We start from the raw sequence: 20,761 nt of genomic DNA, 5'->3' as shown, positions 1-20,761 counted from the left end.
TGACAAGTAGAACAGAGAAATATGTGTAATGACAGCTAGCACTTGCTAAGGGCATGCATGTCTCTCACTGCCCTGGGTCCTTGTCACAAGTGGATTCATTTAATTCTTCTAAGAGCCTCGTGAGGAAGAAACTGCGAGTGCGCCCATTTCACAGATGGGAAAACTGAGGCACCAAAGTCGTGCTCCGGGGAACTCAAAGGCGACCGACCACAGGCCATCTGGCTTCAGACTATGCACCACTGATTTCTGCACCATGTAGAGAGGTTTGGGAGGAATTAGTTCTTCCCTGGGAAGCCAGAGATCACCTCTTGGAGGACAGGCGAGCAAGGATATGATGGGTGAGAGGAATTAGCAGACCTGTGGGGAAGGAAGGAAACCGGCAGGGGGGTGAGAGGGGGCAAAGAGGAAAGAGCCTGTTCTGGGCTCATTTGGGGCCATCCAAGCAAGGCTGCAGACATGTCAAAGATTTGCATCTGTGGTGGGAGGTGAAGGGAGAGGGGCAGGGTGCGGAGTAGCAGCGCAGCGTGTCCTGAGAACCTCTGGGTGACCCAGGACCTTTGGTCACCTTAACTGGGAGACGCATTGGCAGCTATCTGAAAGACCCCAGTGGTTTCTTCTAAGTAAACGAGCCAGTGGATGGCTGAACTAAGGCCAGTGGATTGGAGCTTAAATTACAGGCCTTGGCTTGTAATATGGAGACTGTAGAGATTTCTGGCACTGCCGTTTTTCTTTCTTTCTTTTTTTTTTTTTTTTAGTTTTTGCTTCATGGCTTGTGGGATCTTAGTTCTCTGATCAGGGGTGGAACCCATACTCCCTGCATCGGAAGCACCACATTCTAACCAGTGGGCCGCCAGGAAATTCTGCTGGCACTGCCTTTTCTTCTTCGTTTTCTAACATTGTTGTTGTTCCTCACGTTCACCAAACAGTAAAAGTCACCATCTGAAAGTGCACAGTTCAGCAGCATGCAGCCCACTCAGGGCGCTGTGCAGCCATCGCAGTTCCAGAACATCTCCATCACCCTCGAAAGGAGCCCCGTCCTGGTTCCCTCCCAGCACCCTCACCCCGCTCCCCCAACCCCTGCGCCCCCAGTTGCTTTTCTGTCTGGATTTACCTGTCCTGGACATTTTGTATAAATGGATGGAATCATACGATGATTTCGAGTCTGACTTCTCTCGGAGTCCTGTTTTTGAGGTTCATCCCAGCGATGTTTTGGAGCTGCCATATCAGTGACCGAGCTGGTTGGCTGACCATCTCTAGGCTTCCTGGAAGTCCAGCCCCTGCTTCTGAATTTAGGATTCCAGGCAAACACCGCCAGGCTGGGCCCCCATGCCCTTCACTGAGCACCTGTATAGTCACAGAGTAAGTTGACTCCCAGAGCTTGAGTGAGCTCCACTGGGGTGTTTCGGGGAATTCTAAGACTGTTTAGGCCAAGTATTTTTAGGAAAAAAATCTGGTGCTGAAAGTGACTTGGAGTTTTTTCTTGCGTCTTGAGGTTTCAGGATCAATTCATTAATCGCAGCTCAAGGAGAGAAGATGGCTGGGCCCGTCGGCATGGCTTCTCTCCAGGATTTTGAGGGCTTTTTCCTCCTGTCTTTCAACAGAGGGGATATTAAAAAGCCCAATCTGAGACTCAGATGGCGTGGCATTTGCTTTCTCTTCCCTGGGAGCTGCAGCAGGTGGTAGAGGTATCTCAGCTCCAGGTGGTTTTTTAAACAGACGTGGGATTTCACAGGACTTCCCAGGTGGCCCAGTGGTTAAGACTCTGTGCCCTCACTGCAGGTGGTGTGGGTTCAATCCCTGGCCGGGGAGCTAAGATCCCACATGCTGCATGGCACGGCCAAAAAATAAAAATTAAACAGATATGGCATCTCAGAATTCTGAGATCACCTCTTCATTGCTGCTGCTCTAAGTCTCTTCAGTCACGTCCGACTCTTTGTGACCCTATGGGTCATAGCCCGCCAGGCTTCTCTGTTCATGGGATTCTCCAGGCAAAAATAGTGGAGTGGGTTTCCATTCCCTCCTCCACGGGATATTCCTGACCTAGGGATCGAACCTGCGTCTCCTGCATTGCAGGCAGATTCTTAACTGCTGAGCCACCAGGGAAGCCTGAAAGTGAAAGTGAAAATCGCTGAGTCATGTCTGACTGTTTGCTATTCCGCTGGAGTGGGTAGCCGTTCCCTTCTCCAGGGATCTCCCCAACCCAGGGATTGAACCCAGGTCTCCTGCATTGCAGGCGGATTCTTTACCAGCTGAGCTACCAGGGAATCCCCATTGCTTGCCTCCTCCAACAAGAGCAGGAATTGCTCTGTGGATATCTACCGTAGGTTGATCAGTGACTCCTGGACCCCTGATCATCGTTAAAGAAGCAGATCATTTTGAGTTGAAAGTCCTCAGTGACAAAATTAGTTGGGAGTCCTTAATTTGTTGTTGCTATTGTTCAGTCACTTAACTCATGTCCGACTCTTTGCGACATTATGGACTGTAGCTCGCCAGGCTCTTCTGTCCAGGGGCTTTTCCAGGCCAGAACACTGGAGTGGGTTGCCATTTCCTCCTCCAGGAGATCTTCTCCACTCAAAGATCAAACCCATGTCTTCAGCATCTCCTGCATTGATGGTGGATTCTTTACCAACTGCGCCACCTGGGAAGCCCTGGAGTCCTTAAATGGGCAGGTGTTTTTTTAGAATCTTGTCTTTGGTATGTGGTGTGAAAGTCTGGAAATTAATCTTCAGAAGTGTGAGTGAGGTAGAGAAAAAAAGAGGTGACCTGTCACCTCGGGTTCAATTGATTTTCCTTTCACATTTCTTTGAGGGGTAAATTGTGTGAAATGAGTTGCTGATTGTATCTGGATCTCCCAGCCTGGGAGGTATTTTGGTGAGTTCTAAAGAGCTCCAGAGTCTGAGGGGCATGGGTTCTAACCCCAACCCTGCCAATTTCATCTGTGTGACTTTGGACAAGATGCTCAACCTCTCTGGGTGCCCAGTTTTTTCATTTGTATTAAAGTCTATTTTGTCTGATAATGAGTATTGCTAGTCCAACTTTCTTTTGATTTCCATTCGCATGGAATACCTTCTCCCATCCTCTTACTTTTCATCTCTTAAGTGTCCCTGGCTCTGCGGTGGGTCTCTTTTAGACAGCATATATATATGGGTCTTGTTTTTGTATCCATCCCACCAGTCTCTTTTGGTTGGTGCATTTAATCCATTTACATTTAAGGTGATGATCGATATGTATGATCCTATTACCATTTTCTTAAGTGTTTTGGGTTTACTTTTTGTAGGTTTTTTCCTTCTCTTGTGTTGCTTGCCTAGAGAACTTCCTTTAGTATTTGTTGTAAAGCTGGTTTGTTGGTGCTAAACTCTCTTAACTTTTGCTTGTTTGTAAAGCTTTTGATTTCTCCATCAACTCTGAACGAGAGTTGCTGAGTAGAGTATTCTTGGTTTTAATTTATTTCCTTTCATCACTTTAAATATTTCATGCCATTCACTTTGGTTTGTAGAGTTTCCATTCAGAAGGCAGTGGATAACTTTATGGGAGTTCCCTTGTATGTTACCTAGTTTTTCCATTTGTAGAACAGGTTGATGGTATTGTAATTTTTCATTCCTGACTCAGTGTTGTGGGGATGGGATGTTGGCAGGTAAGGATGTGAATTACAGGGCCCCTTGCAGTAAAGGAAGAGCCCGTTATGGTTCATCTTAATGCAGTTATGAATCTGCGGTGGTTGGGGTATGAGTAGTAGATACTGCTCAGCCAGGTAGGACCTCTGTATTCAAAGATGTGAAAATAAGCCTGCTTATCTGCAACCCCTGAGCACCCTTTACCTTCTTCCTGGGGTGAGGACCCAGCAGATTCAAGACCCAGAGGAGTGGCCAGTGTAGGAGGAAGCAGACGCCAGTGAGCCCAGCCCTGCTTGGCCCCCGTACAGCAGAAGGGAGTGTCCCCCCGGCTGATCCCCCCTCTCTCCCTCTACCTCCCTTCCTCATGGCTCATGAGACTGAAGTTGCAAGAGGGCTGGGCCTGCCTGGAAAAGAACACGCAGATGTCAAGGACCCTAGGGCTTGGTCGGTAAAAGGAATGAATTTGGATAATTGCATTTATGACACCAAGAAAAGAGGGGTCACATATCAGAAGGACTCGATGAATAAATGTGGGTGACTGGGGATACTCAAATATTAATACCTCTTTCCAAATAGTGGGTTCTCAGTGAGGACCTATGAGGAAAAATCAGTTCTTAGGGGAGGAGAAAGGGGGCAAAAAAAACCTTAGATATCACAGTGATGTGTGGCCCTCCAAAACTCAACCCTGCCCAACCAAGTCTTATTTCTTTGTATTTAATTTCTCTTGTTAGGTGGAACTTAAATTATATTCAAATTCGTTAATTGAATTTGAATATAATTTATTTTTTTTTCCTTGAGGATGGGGGAGAGGAAAAGAGGGGAGGCAGCTGTTATGACAAGATTGGGAAGTCCTGCTCTGAACTGGGTTCGATGAATGAGCTACTCCCAGACTCAACTTCTGTAGGCCCAGGAATAAATAGCGGTTTAACCCTCCCTGACCATTTAAGAGAGTAACTTTCACCCACCCAGCAAATCACTGAGACTTGGAACAAGGGATGTTTTCAGTTAGGGACCCCCAGACTTCCAATAGGCATATTTGTGGATGAGAAAATGGGGGCCAGGTTGGTGCAGCTGGTCACGGGCCAATTTCCAAGGTCAAGCCTGGTTCTTCTTGCTCCAGGAATGCATCTCTTCGTGCTTCAGAAATGCCTCCTTTTTATAACTAGTGGTCGCATTCAGCTACATAACATTCGGCCCCAGTGCAGCATGGAAAGGCAGGGCCCCCGGTTCAAGAAGTATTTGGAATTTCAGGATGGCGGCCGCATTCAACTGAGCTTGGCAGGCCCTTGTGCCCATAGGGTCCCATGGGACTACATGGGTCGCGTGCCCAGGAGGCCAGCCCCAGTCACATTTTCCATGTTTAAAAAATGAGTTTGAAATGCCTCTCTCTGGATTTGGAAGGAGCTAAATAAAAGAGTCATTCTGAGATGGTGCAAAGAGAAATCTCCAGCCCTTAACATTTCCCTGATTCCTGTGGGGGCAGGTGGAAGGTGGGTGGAGAGTCCCCTTCAATGTGTCCTTTTAAATGGACAGTCGAGAAAAGCCACTCTCAGGGGCTTAATAACAAAGTTAAACAACTGGGGAGGGAGGAGGGAGACCCCCTTGTTTGTGCCTTTATTCCCCCCACAAAGCTCCCCGTAACTATGGCAACCTGAGTTCTGCAGAGGCCTGTACCCAAGCCACCCGGGGGCAACCAAAGGATTCTCAAGGCTGTGCTTTTTTTGTGGCAGAACTGTGGCTTTGCTGTTTTGTTAAACTCAGAGTTGCTTTCCTGTGGTTTCCAGTTTGTCCCACATGTCTTCCATGGAGTTGTGCCCTGGAGCGATAAAGTGTTCTCTGGTGGCAGTGGAGGGTGTCTGCATGTGTCCGCATGTGTCTGTCTGTGTCTGTATGTCCGTCTGCCCTTAAGTGTTTCACATTGTCGGGGAGAGGAGGAGCGGATGGAGGCCAGTTGAACGACCACCCATTCTGGAAGGGTGGTTAAGTGGGTGGCTCGGTGGGCCTCCTGATCTTGGGGGAAATCAAATAAGAAATGGGGGATGGCGAGAGGGGGGCCAAGAAAAAAATGGAGACTCACTGAAGTGGCATTTCCTGGCCTGGGGCCTTGGGGAAGAAAGCAGGCTGTGGAATTTATTTAGAAAGCTTTTGAAGCAGCTGGTTATGTTTTTTCTTAAAAAAAAAAAAAAAAAACACAACACACACACAACCCATTCTAGGCTGTTGGCTCTTGTTCTTTGCAGAATTATGAGCGTGTTTATGTGGCTGTTTGATCCAAAAGCCATGTTCCCGAGAGACAGTGTCCTAAAGTTCCAGAAAATAGGACATGACTACAAGGAAGCTGATGATGCCTAATAAAAGAGGGCAAGGGTGGGAGGGTGTTCATTTCCAGAACAGCAACCCAGGGCCTTCCTTCCTTGAGATGTCTTGGAAAGAACCCCGCCTCCCCCCAGCTTTCTCCCTCCTACATGTTCTCCCTCAACAGCACAGTTCACAATTCCCGGCCGAGTTTCTTCCCTTTTGGAGGAGAGAGGCAATCGCTCAGTTATGTCCAACTCATTGCTACCCCATAGACTGTAACCCACCGGGCTTCGCTGTCCATGGAATTTTCCAGGCAAGAATACTGGAGTGGGTTGCCGTTTCCTTCTCCAGGGGATCTTCCTGACCCAGGGACTGAACCCAGGTCTCCTGCATCGCAGGCAGAGTCTTTATTGTTTGAGTCATCAGGGAAGCCCTTTCCCCTCGCAAAGCACTCTGCTTGCAACCATGGCCGAGTGTGCTGTTTTAGACTTTCTGGACGCCCCACCCCCACCCCCGAGATGCTTTCTGCCCTTGTGGCTTTTTAAATATGACTCATTTTTCATAATAAGTGGTGCGGGCAGCTCCGGGGGCTGCCTTTCCTGACACAGGAAGGGACAGTGAGTCCTTGATGGTCAGTACGGATGTAAATTACCTGGAAGCCCCAGGCGACTGTGTTCTCCCCTCCAGCCTAGTCCACAGATAGGGGCTGGGGGCTGCAGCTGGTGGGGGACAGCCTGGAGGGGACAGCAGCCGACTTCAGAGGTGAGCCTGGTAGAGACCTGTCCTGGGGCTGAGGTCTGTGGCCAGCTTCCCCGCCCACTTATTCTGTTTCTGGGTAGCAGAGGAAATTGACACAGTTATGAACTTTAACCGCTTTTCACAGTCTGTCTCAGGTTTAAACCCTAAACCTGTTTTCGCAGAGATGTCCTGGTCCTTCTGGTTAACTCCTCCTGTACTGTAGACCCCCAGCCCCCCCAACACACAGGGGCCTTCGGAACTGTGTTTCTTGTTTCCCTTACAGACCTTCTGCTTCCTCTGCCCTGTCTAGGGTGACCTTTCTTCTAGAACCTTCCGTGGCTCCCATCGCTGTCCCATAGGACCAGAAAGAGAGCCACGTAGGCAATTCAGAATTGTTTAGTAGCCACATTTAAGAATCCACCTGCAATGTGAGAGATCTGGGTTCAGTCCCTGGGTTGGAAAGGTCCCCTGGAGAAGGAAAAGGCAATTCACTCCAGTATTCTTGCCTGGAGAATTCCATGGACAGAGGAGCCTGGTGGGCTACAATCCACTGGGTGGCAAAGAGTCGGATATGACTGAGAGTGATGAACACAACCACATTTTGAAAAGTGAAAGGAAACAGGTGAAATGAACTTTAAAAAGCATGCACGCTAAATCGTGTGTTTGTGACCCTGTGGACTGTAGCCCACCAGGGTCCTGTGTCCATGGGATTTTCCAGGCAAGAATACTGGAGTGGGCTGCCATTTCCTGCTCCAGGGGATCTTCCCGATCAGTGATCGAACCCGAGTCTCTTGCGTGTCCTGCATTGGCAGGTGGATTCTTTGCCACCTGGGGAGCCCAAAATGAACTTTACCAACATACTAATTCTGGCTATCTAAAAATATCATTTTGATGTGGAGACATATAAAAAATTATGGATGAGATGTTCCACATGAACATTTTTTAAATGTTTTGACATCCAGGGTGTATTTTTACATTTACATCACATCCCAAATTGGATGCTAAAATTTTATCAGAAACATTTGATCATGATTCAGAGTTCCTTCAGTTTGCTGTTGAAAAAGTAGATTCGCATACCCAAGGCATCCCAGACTTACATAAAAGTGTTCTGATGAATGGATTGTGTATCCTTTTGTTGTTATTGCTGTTGTTCTGACTTCGCTGCACAGCTTGTGGGAATCTTAGTTCCCCAACTAGGGGTGAAAGCTGGGCCGTCAGCAGTGAAAGTGTAGAGAGTCCTAACTGCTGGACTTCCAGGGAGTTCCCCGTATCCTACTTCGATTTTCTTTTTTTAAGGTTTATTTAGTTTTTGGATGTTCTGGCTCTTCGTTGCTGTGTGCAGGCTTTCTCTAGCTGTGGCGAGCAAGGGCTGCTCTTCAGGGCGTGCACGGGCTTCTCATTGCAGCGGCTTCTCTTGTTGTGGAGCACAGGCTGTAGGCGCGAGGGCTTCAGTAACTGCGGCTCCCAGACTCTAGAGCGCAGGCTCAGCAGTTGAGGCCCACGGGCGTACTTGCTCCGAGGCATGTGGGATCCTCCCAGATCAGGGATTAAACCTGTTTCTCCTGCGTTGGCAGGCTGATTCTTTACTACCGAGCCTCCAGGGAACACCACCACCACCCACCCCACTCCCATATTCTATCTTCAATTTAAATCACTTAAATATAATTTAGCCATTCTGTTCCTCGGTCACATTTCAAGTGTTCAGCCAGCCTTGTGTGGTTGCTGGCGACCGTAATGGACAGCCCAGATAGAGACCATTTCCCCCATTCCAGAAAGTTCCCTTGGACAGTCCAGGCTTATAGAATAAGGTCCAAACATCTCCATAGGACTTTCAAAATTTTCTAGAACCCAGCCCCGACCTGTCTGGCTTTTCTGATTGATTTTTCTGCACTTTCATTTTCCCATGCCTCTCTTTCCACTTTGAAAGCCCTTTCATCTCTTCCCCCAGAGAAATCTCCTCTTTCGGGCTGGGCTGAAAGCAGAGTGTCCTTGAAGGAGTCTCCCCCTTTCCCTGCGGCAGAATGAATGGTTGCCTCTGCTTCCCACGGGCTCTAGAAGAAGAGGCAGGGTGCGTGGGAAGCAGCACCGGGCCAGCCAAGCCCCTGGCCCGTGGCTCACCGCCCTCAGAGCCTGGGGCCTCGTTTCTCCTGAGACAGGTTTGAATGGATCTTCTAACACAGCCTTAGCCCTTCCCCGCTGGAAAGCAGAACCAGACAAAGGACGGCACTGTGTCCTTCTCCAGCCGCCCCGGGGGCGGCCGAGCTTGGGACCGCAGACAGGAACACGCCCCGGGTCCAGGCCATGTAATTCTAGGCAGGCATCAGCTCTGCGGGGGGAAAAAAAAAAAGACTTTTCTTCGCCCTCACAAAAGGAAATATGTGCTCTGATTCTCGTCTGTCAAAATGTGAACTGCTTGGTGTGTGTGCCTGGGTGTTTACTTTTTTAAAAAACTATAACATATTGGAGAAGGAAATGGCAACCCACTCCAGTATTCTTGCTTGGGAAATCCTATGGACCGAGGAGCTTGGCAGGCTGCAGTCCATGGGGTTGCAAAAGAGTCGGACACGACTTAGTGGCTAAAACAACAGCAACAACATATCATATTAAAGAATATTTTTCCTATTACTTAGGTTATCATTTGTCATCAGATATATTAAAAGCTACAAATACTCCCCAGAATAAATTAATGAATGCATGATAAGAAGTAAAATAAAAACCTCTAACACATATACAAAGAAGGGCACATAATTGTACCACTCTAGTTTTCACAAAGTGGACATTTCCTATGTAACCACCCCAGATGAAGAAAGAGAACATGACTTACCCCCTTCCCCTGCTTCTAGACTCCACTTCCCCTTCCCAAATTAATCACTTTCTTGACTTCTAGCCCCAAGGTTCCTTTCTGGACTTCAGGTATCTAGCATTACATGGTCGGAGAAGGCAATGGCACCCCACTCCAGTACTCTTGCCTGAAAAACCCATGGATGGAGGAGCCTAGTAGGCTGCAGTCCATGGGGTCGCTAAGAGTTGGACACGACTTCACTTTCACTTTCACTTTTCACTTTCATGCATTGGAGAAGGAAATGGCAACCCACTCCGGTGTTCTTGCCTGGAGAATCCCGGGACAGGGGAGCCTGGTGGGCTGCTGTCTATGGGGTCGCACAGAGTCAGACACAACTGAAGCGACTTAGCAGCAGCAGCAGCAGCAGCAGCAGCAGCAGCATTACATGGTATGCATTTCTTGGCATCTGGCTTGTTTTGCTCAGTATTCCTTTTGCCATAGTTTGTAGTTGGGTTTTGAAGGCCTTTGTGTTTTCCATCCCCTGAAACACTGGTAAAAGTTGCAGCGGTTAATGAAAGAAAGCAACAAAAGAAAAAACTAGCTGTGAAAGGTTGTGGTTAGGTGATGGTTTCAAATGTGAAAAAGCTTCTGCTCACATTTGGCTGATGTTTGCCTTGGGGATTTTTTTCTCTCTCTCTCTTTTTTCCCCATAATTTTTTGTCTTTGTTGCAGCTCGGGATTTTCTCTAGTTGTGGCGATGGGGAGAGGGCGGTGGGCTACTCTCTAGTCGCGGTACATGGGCTTCTCATTGTGGTGGCTTCTCTTGTTGCAGAGCGCAGGCTCAGGGGCCTGCGGGCTTCAGTGGTTGCAGCGCGCAAGGTCTAGAGCACAGGCTCAGTAGTTGTGGTGCATGGGCCTTGTTGCTCCGAGGCATGTGGGATCTTCCTGTTTTAGGCAGATTCTTTACCACTGAGCCACCAGGGAAGCTCCTGCCCTGGGAAATTTCTAGGTTTGGGTGATTTTTCTCTTGTCATTATCTACCTTTTATTTATTTAAATGAAAATGCAAAGAATGTGCAATACCCAAGGCAATCTTTTTGTTTTCGGTTAGCATGTGGGATCTTAGTTCCCTGACCAGGGATTGAACACGTGCCCCCTGCAGCAGAAGTGCAGAGTCTTAACCCCTGGACCACCAGGGAAGTGCTTTTTAGCTTTACGTAGGGAATCTCTTGTTAAGGTGGTCCTTCCTGGGTCTGGAAGGGCTGATGGTCATTCCCTTTGTGGCTTTTGAACAAGGCTGGATACTGGTCATTTCCTGATCATCTGTTTATCAGGAAGAAAATGAAAGACTGAGTGTGGAAATGAAGAGAGTGGACGGGGGCGAGGATATCCATGGAGTTGCTGATCTGGTGTCTTCTGGTTTTGCTTTAGGTAAAATGTCTGTTCCAGGATCCTACCAGGCGGCCGCTGGGCCCTCCTCGGTGCCAACCGCGCCCCCATCCTATGAAGAGACGGTGGCCGTCAACAGTTACTACCCCACGCCTCCAGCACCCACGCCTGGGCCGAACACGGGGCTCATGACGGGCCCGGATGGGAAGGGGATGAACCCACCTGCCTATTACACCCAGCCAGTGCCTGTCCCCAATGCCAATGCAAGTACGTACGTACAACTTCCCGGCCCCTTTCCCTTCCACTGCAGAGGGCACAGGTTCGATCCCTGGTCAGGGAACTAAGATCCCACATGCCACTTGGTGCATCCAAAAAATAAATTAATTGGAATCCACCTGCAATGCAGGAGACCCAGGTTTGATCCCTGGGTGGGGAAGATCCCCTGGAGGAGAGAATGGCAACCCGCTCCAGTATTCTTGCCTGGAGAATTCCGTGGACAGAGGAGCCTAGTGGGCTACCATCCATGGGGTCATAGTCAGACATGAGCGACTACCACTTTCACTTTCAAATTGACAAAAATAATTTTTTTTTTTTAAAAGGAGAGCTACCAAAGCGACTCTGCCGGAGTCTAGGCAGTCAGTCCAGCTCTCCCTGTTCTGAAATTTCACATCTGGTCTTGGGTTCTGTGTCAGGGAGGCTCTTGGCTTTTCCATAATATAAGGCATGGTTCGTGAGCTTTCCCAAGTTGGACATCAGCCAGTCCTCTGGTGTTCATCACAGGGGGATGACCAACTATCCCAGAAAAATGTAGGAATGGGAGCTTGATTTGGGAGGCTTTCGCCCTTGCTCTGAGGTTCGTCTGGAGAACTCCTGCCCCGAGGCTAGGGCTGGAATAGGAGAAGGAGAGAATGCAGTGGTGGAGGAGGAATGGGTAGGCTACAGCCCACCCCCAGCTCATCCTGAGTGCAGGCCGCTCCCCTGCCTTCCAGCACTGTCTTCATGACCTTTCCCTTTGTCACTTCCTGCTGCTCAGGTATGTTGCTGATTCAGTGTCATAAGCAGCTCAGAGAGTGGATCCAGGCATCAGGCTGCCTGGGTTTGTCAGCCTCCTTGTGCCTCAGTTTTCTCCATCTGTAAAATGGGGCTCATCAAATACCTACAACTGAGGACTGTTAAGGGTAAATAAATCTCTATGAATAATCCTGGGATAAACACAAACTGTCATTGGGGGCCTTCCCTCATGGTCCAGTGCTTAAGACTCTGTGCTCCCAGTACCGGGGATTCAGGTTTGATTCCTGGTCAGGGAACTAAGATCTCACATGTTGCGTTGCCAAAAGATAAAAAAAAGTCGTGGTGAAGTGACTTTGCTCCAAATGGAAGATGACAAGGCTTTAGACTATTTTATAGATCCTACTCTGATCAGTAAGTAACTCATTCTTGCAGCCCCAAAAAACTTACTAAAATTTACGTTAGTGCTGAATTGTGCTTTAATACTGCTCCTCTGCCAACAAAGGTCCGTCTAGTCAAGGCTATGGTTTTTCCAGTAGTCATGTATGGATGTGAAAGTTGGACTGTGAAGAAATCTGAGCACCAAATAATTGATGCTTTTGAACTGTGGTGTTGGAGAAGACTCTTGAGAGTTCCTTGGACTGCAAGGAGATCCAACCAGTCCATTTTAAAGGAGATCAGTCCTGGGTGTTCTTTGGAAGGACTGATGCTGAAGCTGAAACTCCAATACTTTGGCCACCTCATGCGAAGAACTGACTCATTGGAAAAGACCCTGATGCTGGGAGGGATTGGGGGCAGAAGGAGAAGGGGACGACAGGATGAGATGGCTGGATGGCATCACCGACTCAATGGACATGAGTTTGGGTGAACTCCGGGAGTTGGTGATGGACAGGGAGGCCTGGTGTGCTGAGATTCATGGGGTCACAAAGAGTCGGACACGACTGAGCGACTGAACTGAACTGAACTGAACAGCTCCTCTGCAGGGGATGGTGTGTGTGCAGGAGCTTTCTATTAATAGGTCTTTCTAGGAATAGTAAGTCTGGTTAGCTCTGGGTGGTAATGTCCCCTAATACAAAGATCACAGAAATGGCATTTCAACAACATAAAAAAGAACAGAAGGAAGTTACTTTGACAGAACTATGAGCTTCAACAACTTGGCCAAAAATCAAAAAGAACACGCTAAGCCCTGAGGGCTTTGTGATTTCCATCACCCTCGGTGCTCTTCTGATGCTTGTGGATGTTGTCCACATCATTTTCTCTTTTTAGCATGATGTCACATACCCATTGCATGTATCAACATGGTCCTCTGACTTTAAAGAACTAGGTCAGTATTCCCTAGCTTGGGAAATGCCAGCCTTATCTCTGAACCTTGGAGCTAGTTAAGGAGCCCATGTGAAATGAAGGCTTGTGTATGGAGGATTCACTGTGTCCCAGCACTGGATGAGGTTCTTTACCATCTTTGTCCCGTTTAATCCTAGCAATGGCTCTTATTATATTTTTTCAATAACAGCTTTATTGAGATAGAATTCCCATATCATAAAGTTCACTCTTTTAAAGTATACAGTTCAGTGGTTTTAGCATATTCACAGAGCTGTGCAACCGTCAGCACTCATTCCAGAATGTTTCCATCACCCAGAAAGAAACCCCACTCCCGTTAGCAGTCACCCCCTCAACCCCCCTTCTTCTAACCCCTGGCAACCACTAATCTATAGATGAAGAAAATTGAGGCCAAAACCCATCACATCACTGTTTCTGAAATTACCATGTGCAGACCACCTTCATAGAACCACTGAAAAGCTTAAAAATTGGTTTGGGGACCCTGCCCCAGACCTGCTGAATCAGACTGTCTTGAGGGCTGGGCCCAGGAATCTGCATTCTGTTAGCTCCCCACTTGAGTCCAGAGACAGTCGAGTTTGAAGCCTGGTGGAGCTGAGCCTAGTCTCCCCAGAAACAGAGTCCCCCCCACACCATCTTGTGTGTGGAGCTTTCAAGAGCCCCTCAAATGAAAATTCTGAAAGTCTGCTACTGTGTTCTCTTTTTCCCTTTTTGTCATCTTTCTCCTTCTAACTCGGTCCCCAATTTATTTTGGTAAATACACATAAACTTGATTGCCTGAAGCATTTCAGTGGCATTAAATATGTTCCTAGTTTTGTGCAATCCCTACCACCTCACATCTCTGGAACTCTTTACATTTTACAAAACAAACTCTATACGGATTGAATGGCTGCTCTAATCCCTCTTATCCCCCAGCCCTGGCACCTACCAGTACACTTTTTTTTTTTTTAAAATGTGGACCATTTAAAAAACCTTTATTGAATTCGTTACAATATTGCTTCTGTTTTATGTTTTGATTGTTTGGCCTCCAGGCATGTGAGATCTTCTTGCCCATGTGAGATCTTCGCTCCCTGACCAGGGATCGAACCTGCCCCCCCTGCATTGGAAGCAAAGTCTTAACCACTGGACTGCCAGGGCCCCATTCTTTTTATCTCTGTGAATTTGGCTACTCTAGTTGGCTCCAATATGTGTACTCATACGGTATTGGTCTTTTTGTGACTGGCTTGTTTCTCTTAGCCTGATGCCCTTAAGGTCCATCCACATTGTAAAATGTATCAGAATATCCGTCCTTTTTTAAGGCTGAGTAATATTCCATTGAATGAATGGACCACATTTTGTTCATCCAGTCATTCACAGATGGACATTTGGGTCACTTCTACGTCTTGGTTCTTGTGAACAGTGCTGCCCTGAACACAGATGTGCAGGTATCTGTCGAGACCCTGCCCCTCTTGGTTTGCACTAAACGGACGTCTCTCTCGTTTCCTGATTGGCCGCTTTGTTCTGTCCCTCCCCTCAGTTGCCGTGCAGACAGTCTACGTGCAGCAGCCCGTCTCCTTTTATGACCGCCCGGTCCAGATGTGTTGCCCTTCCTGCAACAAGATGATTGTGACGCAGCTGTCGTACAATGCAGGCGCCCTCACCTGGCTCTCCTGTGGGAGCTTGTGCCTGCTGGGGTAAGTCTGGGGTCCACTCAGACCCTGAGCGCTGCCGGATTCCTCTCCTCCAGGCTTTCTTCTCTGTTCCGGGGTGTGCCCTGTAGAATGTTGAGCTCGCATCTCTGGTCTCTCCCCACTGGATGCCAGTAGCTCCCCTGCCCCTGTTGTTACAACCCAGAAATTGTGCCCAGTTGAGGACTCCTGCCCTTGATCGTATCAGCACCTAGAGGTTGCTCACCCGTCATTTGTTCTCAGACCACTCCGGGCATGTTGGGACAAGCGAGGTAGCTGGGTGCATCTGTGTAGGACGATACCCTTGGGGATTTCTTTTTCTTCTAGAATTTCATGACCTAAGTAATAATGTGTGTTTGATTCAGAGAGAAGCTTTAAACAATGTGTACATTAAAAAACTTTATAGTCGTCTCTTCAAAACTTCTTATCCTTTTATGACCCCCAGTAGTTTTCTATTATCGCCACAAGGGGAGTGTGTAAATATTTATGTCTGAACCAAGGGTATTATGTTGAAAGAGATAATACTTTCTGTTCTGGGAGAAATTTGAGGAAGCACCGCATAATTTTTTTTTCCCCCTCCAACAAAAGCAGGCAGCCTCCGTACTCTTGGTTGTGTGAGTCACTCGGCAAACCTCAGGCGCTCAGTTTTCTTCCTTGAAGGAAGCGGGGTTTGCATGTTTCTTTTCAGAAGCCTTGCTTGGCTGTTTCCTCATTTTCTGCTTGTGACCTAAGAAAGAAAAGGAGTGATAGTTCTCTTCCTAATTTCAAAGAGAGGCTCAAAGCCCCTAAGAGCTTAGTTGACTTCCTTGAGGACTTGCATACAGTGGGGAAGAAAGGGTGCTGAAGATGGGACATACAAGTTCATCATCTTTTGGACATTCCTGTTGAAACTGACTTTATCTTTGAAATCAGGGGAGGACAAAATGGAAAAGTTTATCCCATGTCGGCCCCTGGCTTTCGAATGGAGGCAGCTTTTTCTGTCCCTTCCTTTTTCTTCCTTATGTGCAGTGGCGTGTTCTCAGGTCCTGCTTCTCTCTGCTGTGTGGCTGTGGGCAGGTGACTTCATCTCCTGTGCTCCGGTTTCCTCGCCTGGAAACTGAGAGTGCTAATGCCTCCCTTGGGGGCGGCGGGGTTTGTTGAGGATAAAGTTGGTGAGTGTGTGTGCATTGCCCCTTGGAGCCAGAGGTTAGGCTTATCTCTAAACGCTGCCCTTATGTGAACCCAGGTAAGCTTAGGCAATAGGAAATTCCATTTATGAGATTGTTTCCTCATCGGGTTATTTCCAGATCCTGCTTTATATAAATCAGCACCTTCCTGTAAAATGCTGTTGTTTGTGTTTTTTTTTAAACTGTGTTTTTGGCCAACTTTGGTTATAAGGCTGTGGGGTGTCTTCTGACACCAGCCAGTGCTCCAGCACCAGGTGGGTGTCCAGTGATTCCATTCAGTTCAGACACTAATGACCTGGAGTCAGTACAGACCCCCACAGCTTAAAGGTTCAGTCCCATAGCCGGCCCCCCACTTCAGATGCCACTCAAAAGTCCTGGATCCCCGGGCCTTTGGACCAGTCAGGGATCCTGCTAGTTGCTCCTCAGGTTTGATAATACGCTAGAATGGTTCGCAGAACTCAGAATGGCACCTCACTTTCATTTACCGGTTTATTATGCAGGAGATAAACGGACAGCCAGATGAGGGGCTAACAGGGCGAGGTCCAGATGGGTCCTGAGCGCTTCTGTCCCTGTGGAGCTGGGATGCAGCCACCTTCTGGGGACATACATGTGTCCACCAACCCAGAAGCTCTCTAAATACAGTTGTTCAAGAGCTTTTATAACCTAGTCCTCGGCCCCTCACCCCTCAACCCCCATTCCACCCCAGAGGTCTGTGGTTGGGGCTGAGAGTTTTAAGCCTCCAGTGACTTGGTCTTTCTGGTGACCAGCCCATCCTGAGCCTGTTTGGGGACCGACCCCAGACACCCTCCTTAGCATACACTCCGGTGTGATGGAAAGCGATTCCCTGTGAATATGAAGATGCAGCTCTGTCACTCAGGAAATTCCAAGAGTCCTGGAGCTCTGTGCCAGGAATCAGAGACAAAGACTGCGTGTTTTCCTTCTTGCACCTCAGGCTGTAGGGAGGTCCTTCCTGTGTGTGCCGATGATGGCTTATGTAGGTTAAAGGACATAATTTGTGGGACTTTATTTGGTTGCTGCTGTGAGAAGCAGCTTCTCCGTATGGAAAAGCGATCAGTCCAAGACAAGAGTCGGCAAACTACAGCCCAGGGGCCAAATCCAGCCCCTTGTAAGTTTTATTGGAACATGTCATGCCCTTTATGAACAGATTATCTGTGGCCGCTTTCACGCTTCAGCGACAGAATAAGACCCGTGTAGCCTGAAACACGTACTCCCTGGCCCTTTGTAAGAGAAGTTCGCCGATTGCAACCTAAGACTTTGAAAGATGCCCCAGTGACCGAAGAGTTGATAATATGCCCAGGGCGGTCTGTCTGTTGCGACAGCCTTGGCAAGAGTTGGAGCTGCCATAACAAATTACCATAAACCCGATGGCTCCAGATGAAAGGAATTGTTTTCTCTCACCATTCGGGAAGGTTCCCAGGTGGCACTAGTGGTAAAGAACCCACCTGCCAATGCCAGCGGAGAAGGCAATGGCACCCCACTCCAGTATTCTTGCCTGGAAAATCCCACGGACGGAGGAGCCTGGAAGGCTGCAGTCCATGGGGTCGCTAAGAGTTGGACACGACTGAGCGACTTCACTTTTACCTTCCACTTTCACGCATTGGAGAAGGAGGTGGCAACCCACTCCAGTGTTCTTGCCTGGAGAATCCCAGGGACGAGGGAGCCTGGGGGGCTGCCGTCTCTGGGGTCACACAGAGTTGGATACGACTGAAGTGACTTAGCAGCAGCAGCAGCCAATGCTAGAGATGTAAGAGACATGGGTTCGATCCCTGGGTCGGGAAGATCCCCTAGAGGAGGGCATGGCAACCCGCTCTAGTATGTTTGCTTGGAGAATCCCATGGACAGAGGAGCCTGGTAGGCTACAGCCCTTAGGGTCTCATACAGTCGGACCTGACTGAAGGGGCTTAGCGTTCTGGAAGCCAGAAGTCCAAAATCAAGACACCGTGCTCCTTGGGAAGGCTCTAAGGGCAGAATCTATCCTTGCCTCTTCCAGCTTCTGGAAGTCCAGGTGTTCTTGGCTGTGGCTGTGTCTCTCTTGTCTCTGTCTCTGTCTTTCCATGGGGTTTGTCTCTCTCTCTATATTTCTTTCTTCTTTTGAATATTTAGTATGACAGAGTTTTCTTATTAGTTAGTTAATTTTATTTTTGGCTGCACTGGGTCTTTGTTGCTGCACACAGGCTTTCCCTAGTTGCAGTGAGCGGGCGCTGCTGCTTCGTTGTGACTCTCAGGCTTCTCCTTGTGGTGGCTTCTCTCTGCGGAGCACTGGCTCTAGGCACTTGGGCTTAGTTGCCCCACAGCATATGGAAATCTTCGCCTGACCAGAGATGGAACCCGTGTCCCCTGCATTGGCAGGCAGATTCTTATCCACTGCATCACCAGTGAAGTCTCACCTCTCTGTATGTCTGTGTGTCCTCTTCTCTTATCAGGACCTCAGTCATTAAGTTTAAGGAGCCCACCCCACATAATTGGGGAAGATCCTATCTTGAGATCCTTAATTACATCTGCAAAGACCCATTTTTCCAAATAAGATCACATTCATATGTTCCAGGGGTTAGGACTCTGACATATCTTCCCAGGGGGTTCAGTGGCAAGGAATTCCCCTGCCAATGCAAGGGACCCAGGAGACACGGGTTTGATCTCTGAGTCGGGAAGATCCCCTGGAGGAGGGCATGGCAACCCGCTCCAATATTCTTGCCTGGACAGTCCCATGGCCAGAGAAGCCTGGTGGGCTACTGTCCATGGGGTCGCAGAGTCGGACACAGCTTGAGCACGCACATATCTGTTTGATGGCTGCCATCCAGATCACAGTAACACGCTGTGTGTGTGGCCTTTTTGTTCCAGGTGCATCGCAGGCTGCTGCTTCATCCCTTTCTGTGTGGACGCCCTGCAGGACGTGGACCACCACTGTCCCAACTGCAAAGCTCTCCTGGGCACCTACAAGCGTTTGTAGGACTCGGCCAGACCTGAAGGGAGCCATGTGCTGCAGGAAGGCCTCTCCGACTCTTCACCCAGCCCCTCTGCTCCTGGTGAAGGCTCTACCTTGGTGGTCTCGTGTCTCCAGGGGCTCCACCTTCGTGTCTTCTTTTGGGGGGGAAAATATCGCAAAAATCACACACCTCCAAACCCCAGAAATGACTGCTCGGAGTCGTGCACAGACATGCAAAGACATTCTCCTTGAGTGCTGGGTCCAGGGTTTTCTGTCTCCCTCCTCCCTCTGACCGTGACCCCAAGTCATTCCATCTTACTGAGATCGTTGTCCCGTCTGAGTATCTTCTGGTGATTTGCCACTGGCTGGCTTCTTTTCTTGCTTCAGTGGGCCTTTCTGTCAGTGGTCTCCAAATCAGAAGCCCCAGACTGCCTTATTTTTGAAACTGTTCTGGCCCCAGTACGGCTGAACCAACCTTTAGTGCCTACCACCATAGCCATCTGTTTCCACTTCTGATGACAAAAACCTTATAGGCTAAGGGCTTGGCTCTCAGATTCTGTAGCTGCAGGCTTTTAAATAGCACATGAATTCACTTTAATTTCTTAATTTGTCTCTGAGTACAAGCAGGGGTTATTCACACCCACATAGCCATGAGGTCATAAACACAGGCTAGAAATAGAAGGCTGGATCTTATCACTAATCTGCCTCCTTGGGACCAGATCCTCAGCCACTTTCCACGAAGGGCTTTTTTCTGGTCGAGTGATTGTTTTTTATATTAACACTTTTTGTGACCTTCTTTTGGTCTTAAACACCTTTGAGCATAATTTTGAAAGAAGAGACTTATGGAAGCATTTTCTGTAACCATATGACTGTATCATTTTCCTATTTACCAGCGCACACTCACTTTTTTTTTTTTTTGCCTTAACAGGAAAAATAATGGATAATTTCATCCACTGTCTTTTCTTGGGTTTAGTGTGGTTCCTAGAAACCTCTATAATGGAACTCATTAAAGTTGGGCCCTTTTGGGGTTCCCAGTGGATGTTTGGAAAGACAAAGCACGTTTGAGCACGTCTGGGTACCATGGTGCTGAAAAGCGTGGGGACCCGACTGTTTCAAAGGCATCTGAAGTCTGGATTTTATTTTTCAGAAATACAGTTGTGTAACATCGGAAGACATGATTCCTAGGACTGAAGCAGCAAGCTAGAGTTCTCAGTTTGCTGCTGTGTCATCTTTGAAATCAAGACAAAGCCGGGCTCGAATTTCAAGAGTCCCCGTTTTGATAATGAATAGGCACAAGGAATGCATATGAATAATACTCTGTAGAAATCAAAACCTAGACATTGATCAAAAATCTGTATATTGGGTGAAAATTATAGTCATAACCCATTGATTCATTTAATGTTTTGAAACTTCCAGGAATTATTTTTACAGTGACTATAGATATACTTCATAGTACTTTGTTCTCTGCTTTTCAAAAATAAAGTCTTTGGTTCACTCCGTGAACTATTTATCAATTCTTGCCATGTGAAGAAAGGTCTTATGTTGTGTTTCCAGCTGTTGTTACAAAGAGCCTTTATTTGTCCCATAATAGTACAAAGTCCTTCATGATAGAAAACTTCAGACTGGATGAATATCCTGCGATGTCAACATGACCGATGGTGAGTTGGGTGGATGGCTAGTGAGTCAGATTTGAACATGAGGTTGTTGGAACCCAGTAAACGTCATCAGTGGCAGCAAGCCGTAGCTTTCAAGTTTTAATAAGATGCACAGAAGGAAGCTGTTCTCATTCATGCTCTGAACAAAACATGCTTTGTTAATTGA

The 20,761-nt window shown here is 48.0% G+C and overlaps 1 protein-coding gene across 3 annotated transcripts in view; it reads left to right on the top strand.

Annotated features, from left to right (window-relative positions):
• Positions 1–20,315, top strand: part of LITAF (lipopolysaccharide induced TNF factor) — a 35,751-nt gene extending 15,436 nt beyond the window's left edge. For 2 of the 3 annotated variants that reach the window (XM_018040820.1, XM_018040821.1), the window contains exons 2-4: positions 10,863–11,087; positions 14,680–14,836; positions 18,856–19,107. In XM_018040820.1, the coding sequence (XP_017896309.1) occupies positions 10,868–11,087; positions 14,680–14,836; positions 18,856–18,964 (486 nt within the window). In that variant the 5' untranslated portion in view covers positions 10,863–10,867 and the 3' untranslated portion in view covers positions 18,965–19,107. Of the gene's footprint in view, positions 1–10,862; positions 11,088–14,679; positions 14,837–18,855 lie in introns of all 3 variants that reach the window. The other variant, XM_018040819.1, reaches the window with a different exon arrangement.

This window comes from Capra hircus, chromosome 25, assembly GCF_001704415.2.
Source record: "Capra hircus breed San Clemente chromosome 25, ASM170441v1, whole genome shotgun sequence".
NCBI classification, from domain to species: domain Eukaryota; kingdom Metazoa; phylum Chordata; class Mammalia; order Artiodactyla; family Bovidae; genus Capra; species Capra hircus.
Note: the sequence above shows the minus strand (reverse complement) of the source record. Positions and strands in the feature narration are given on the sequence as shown.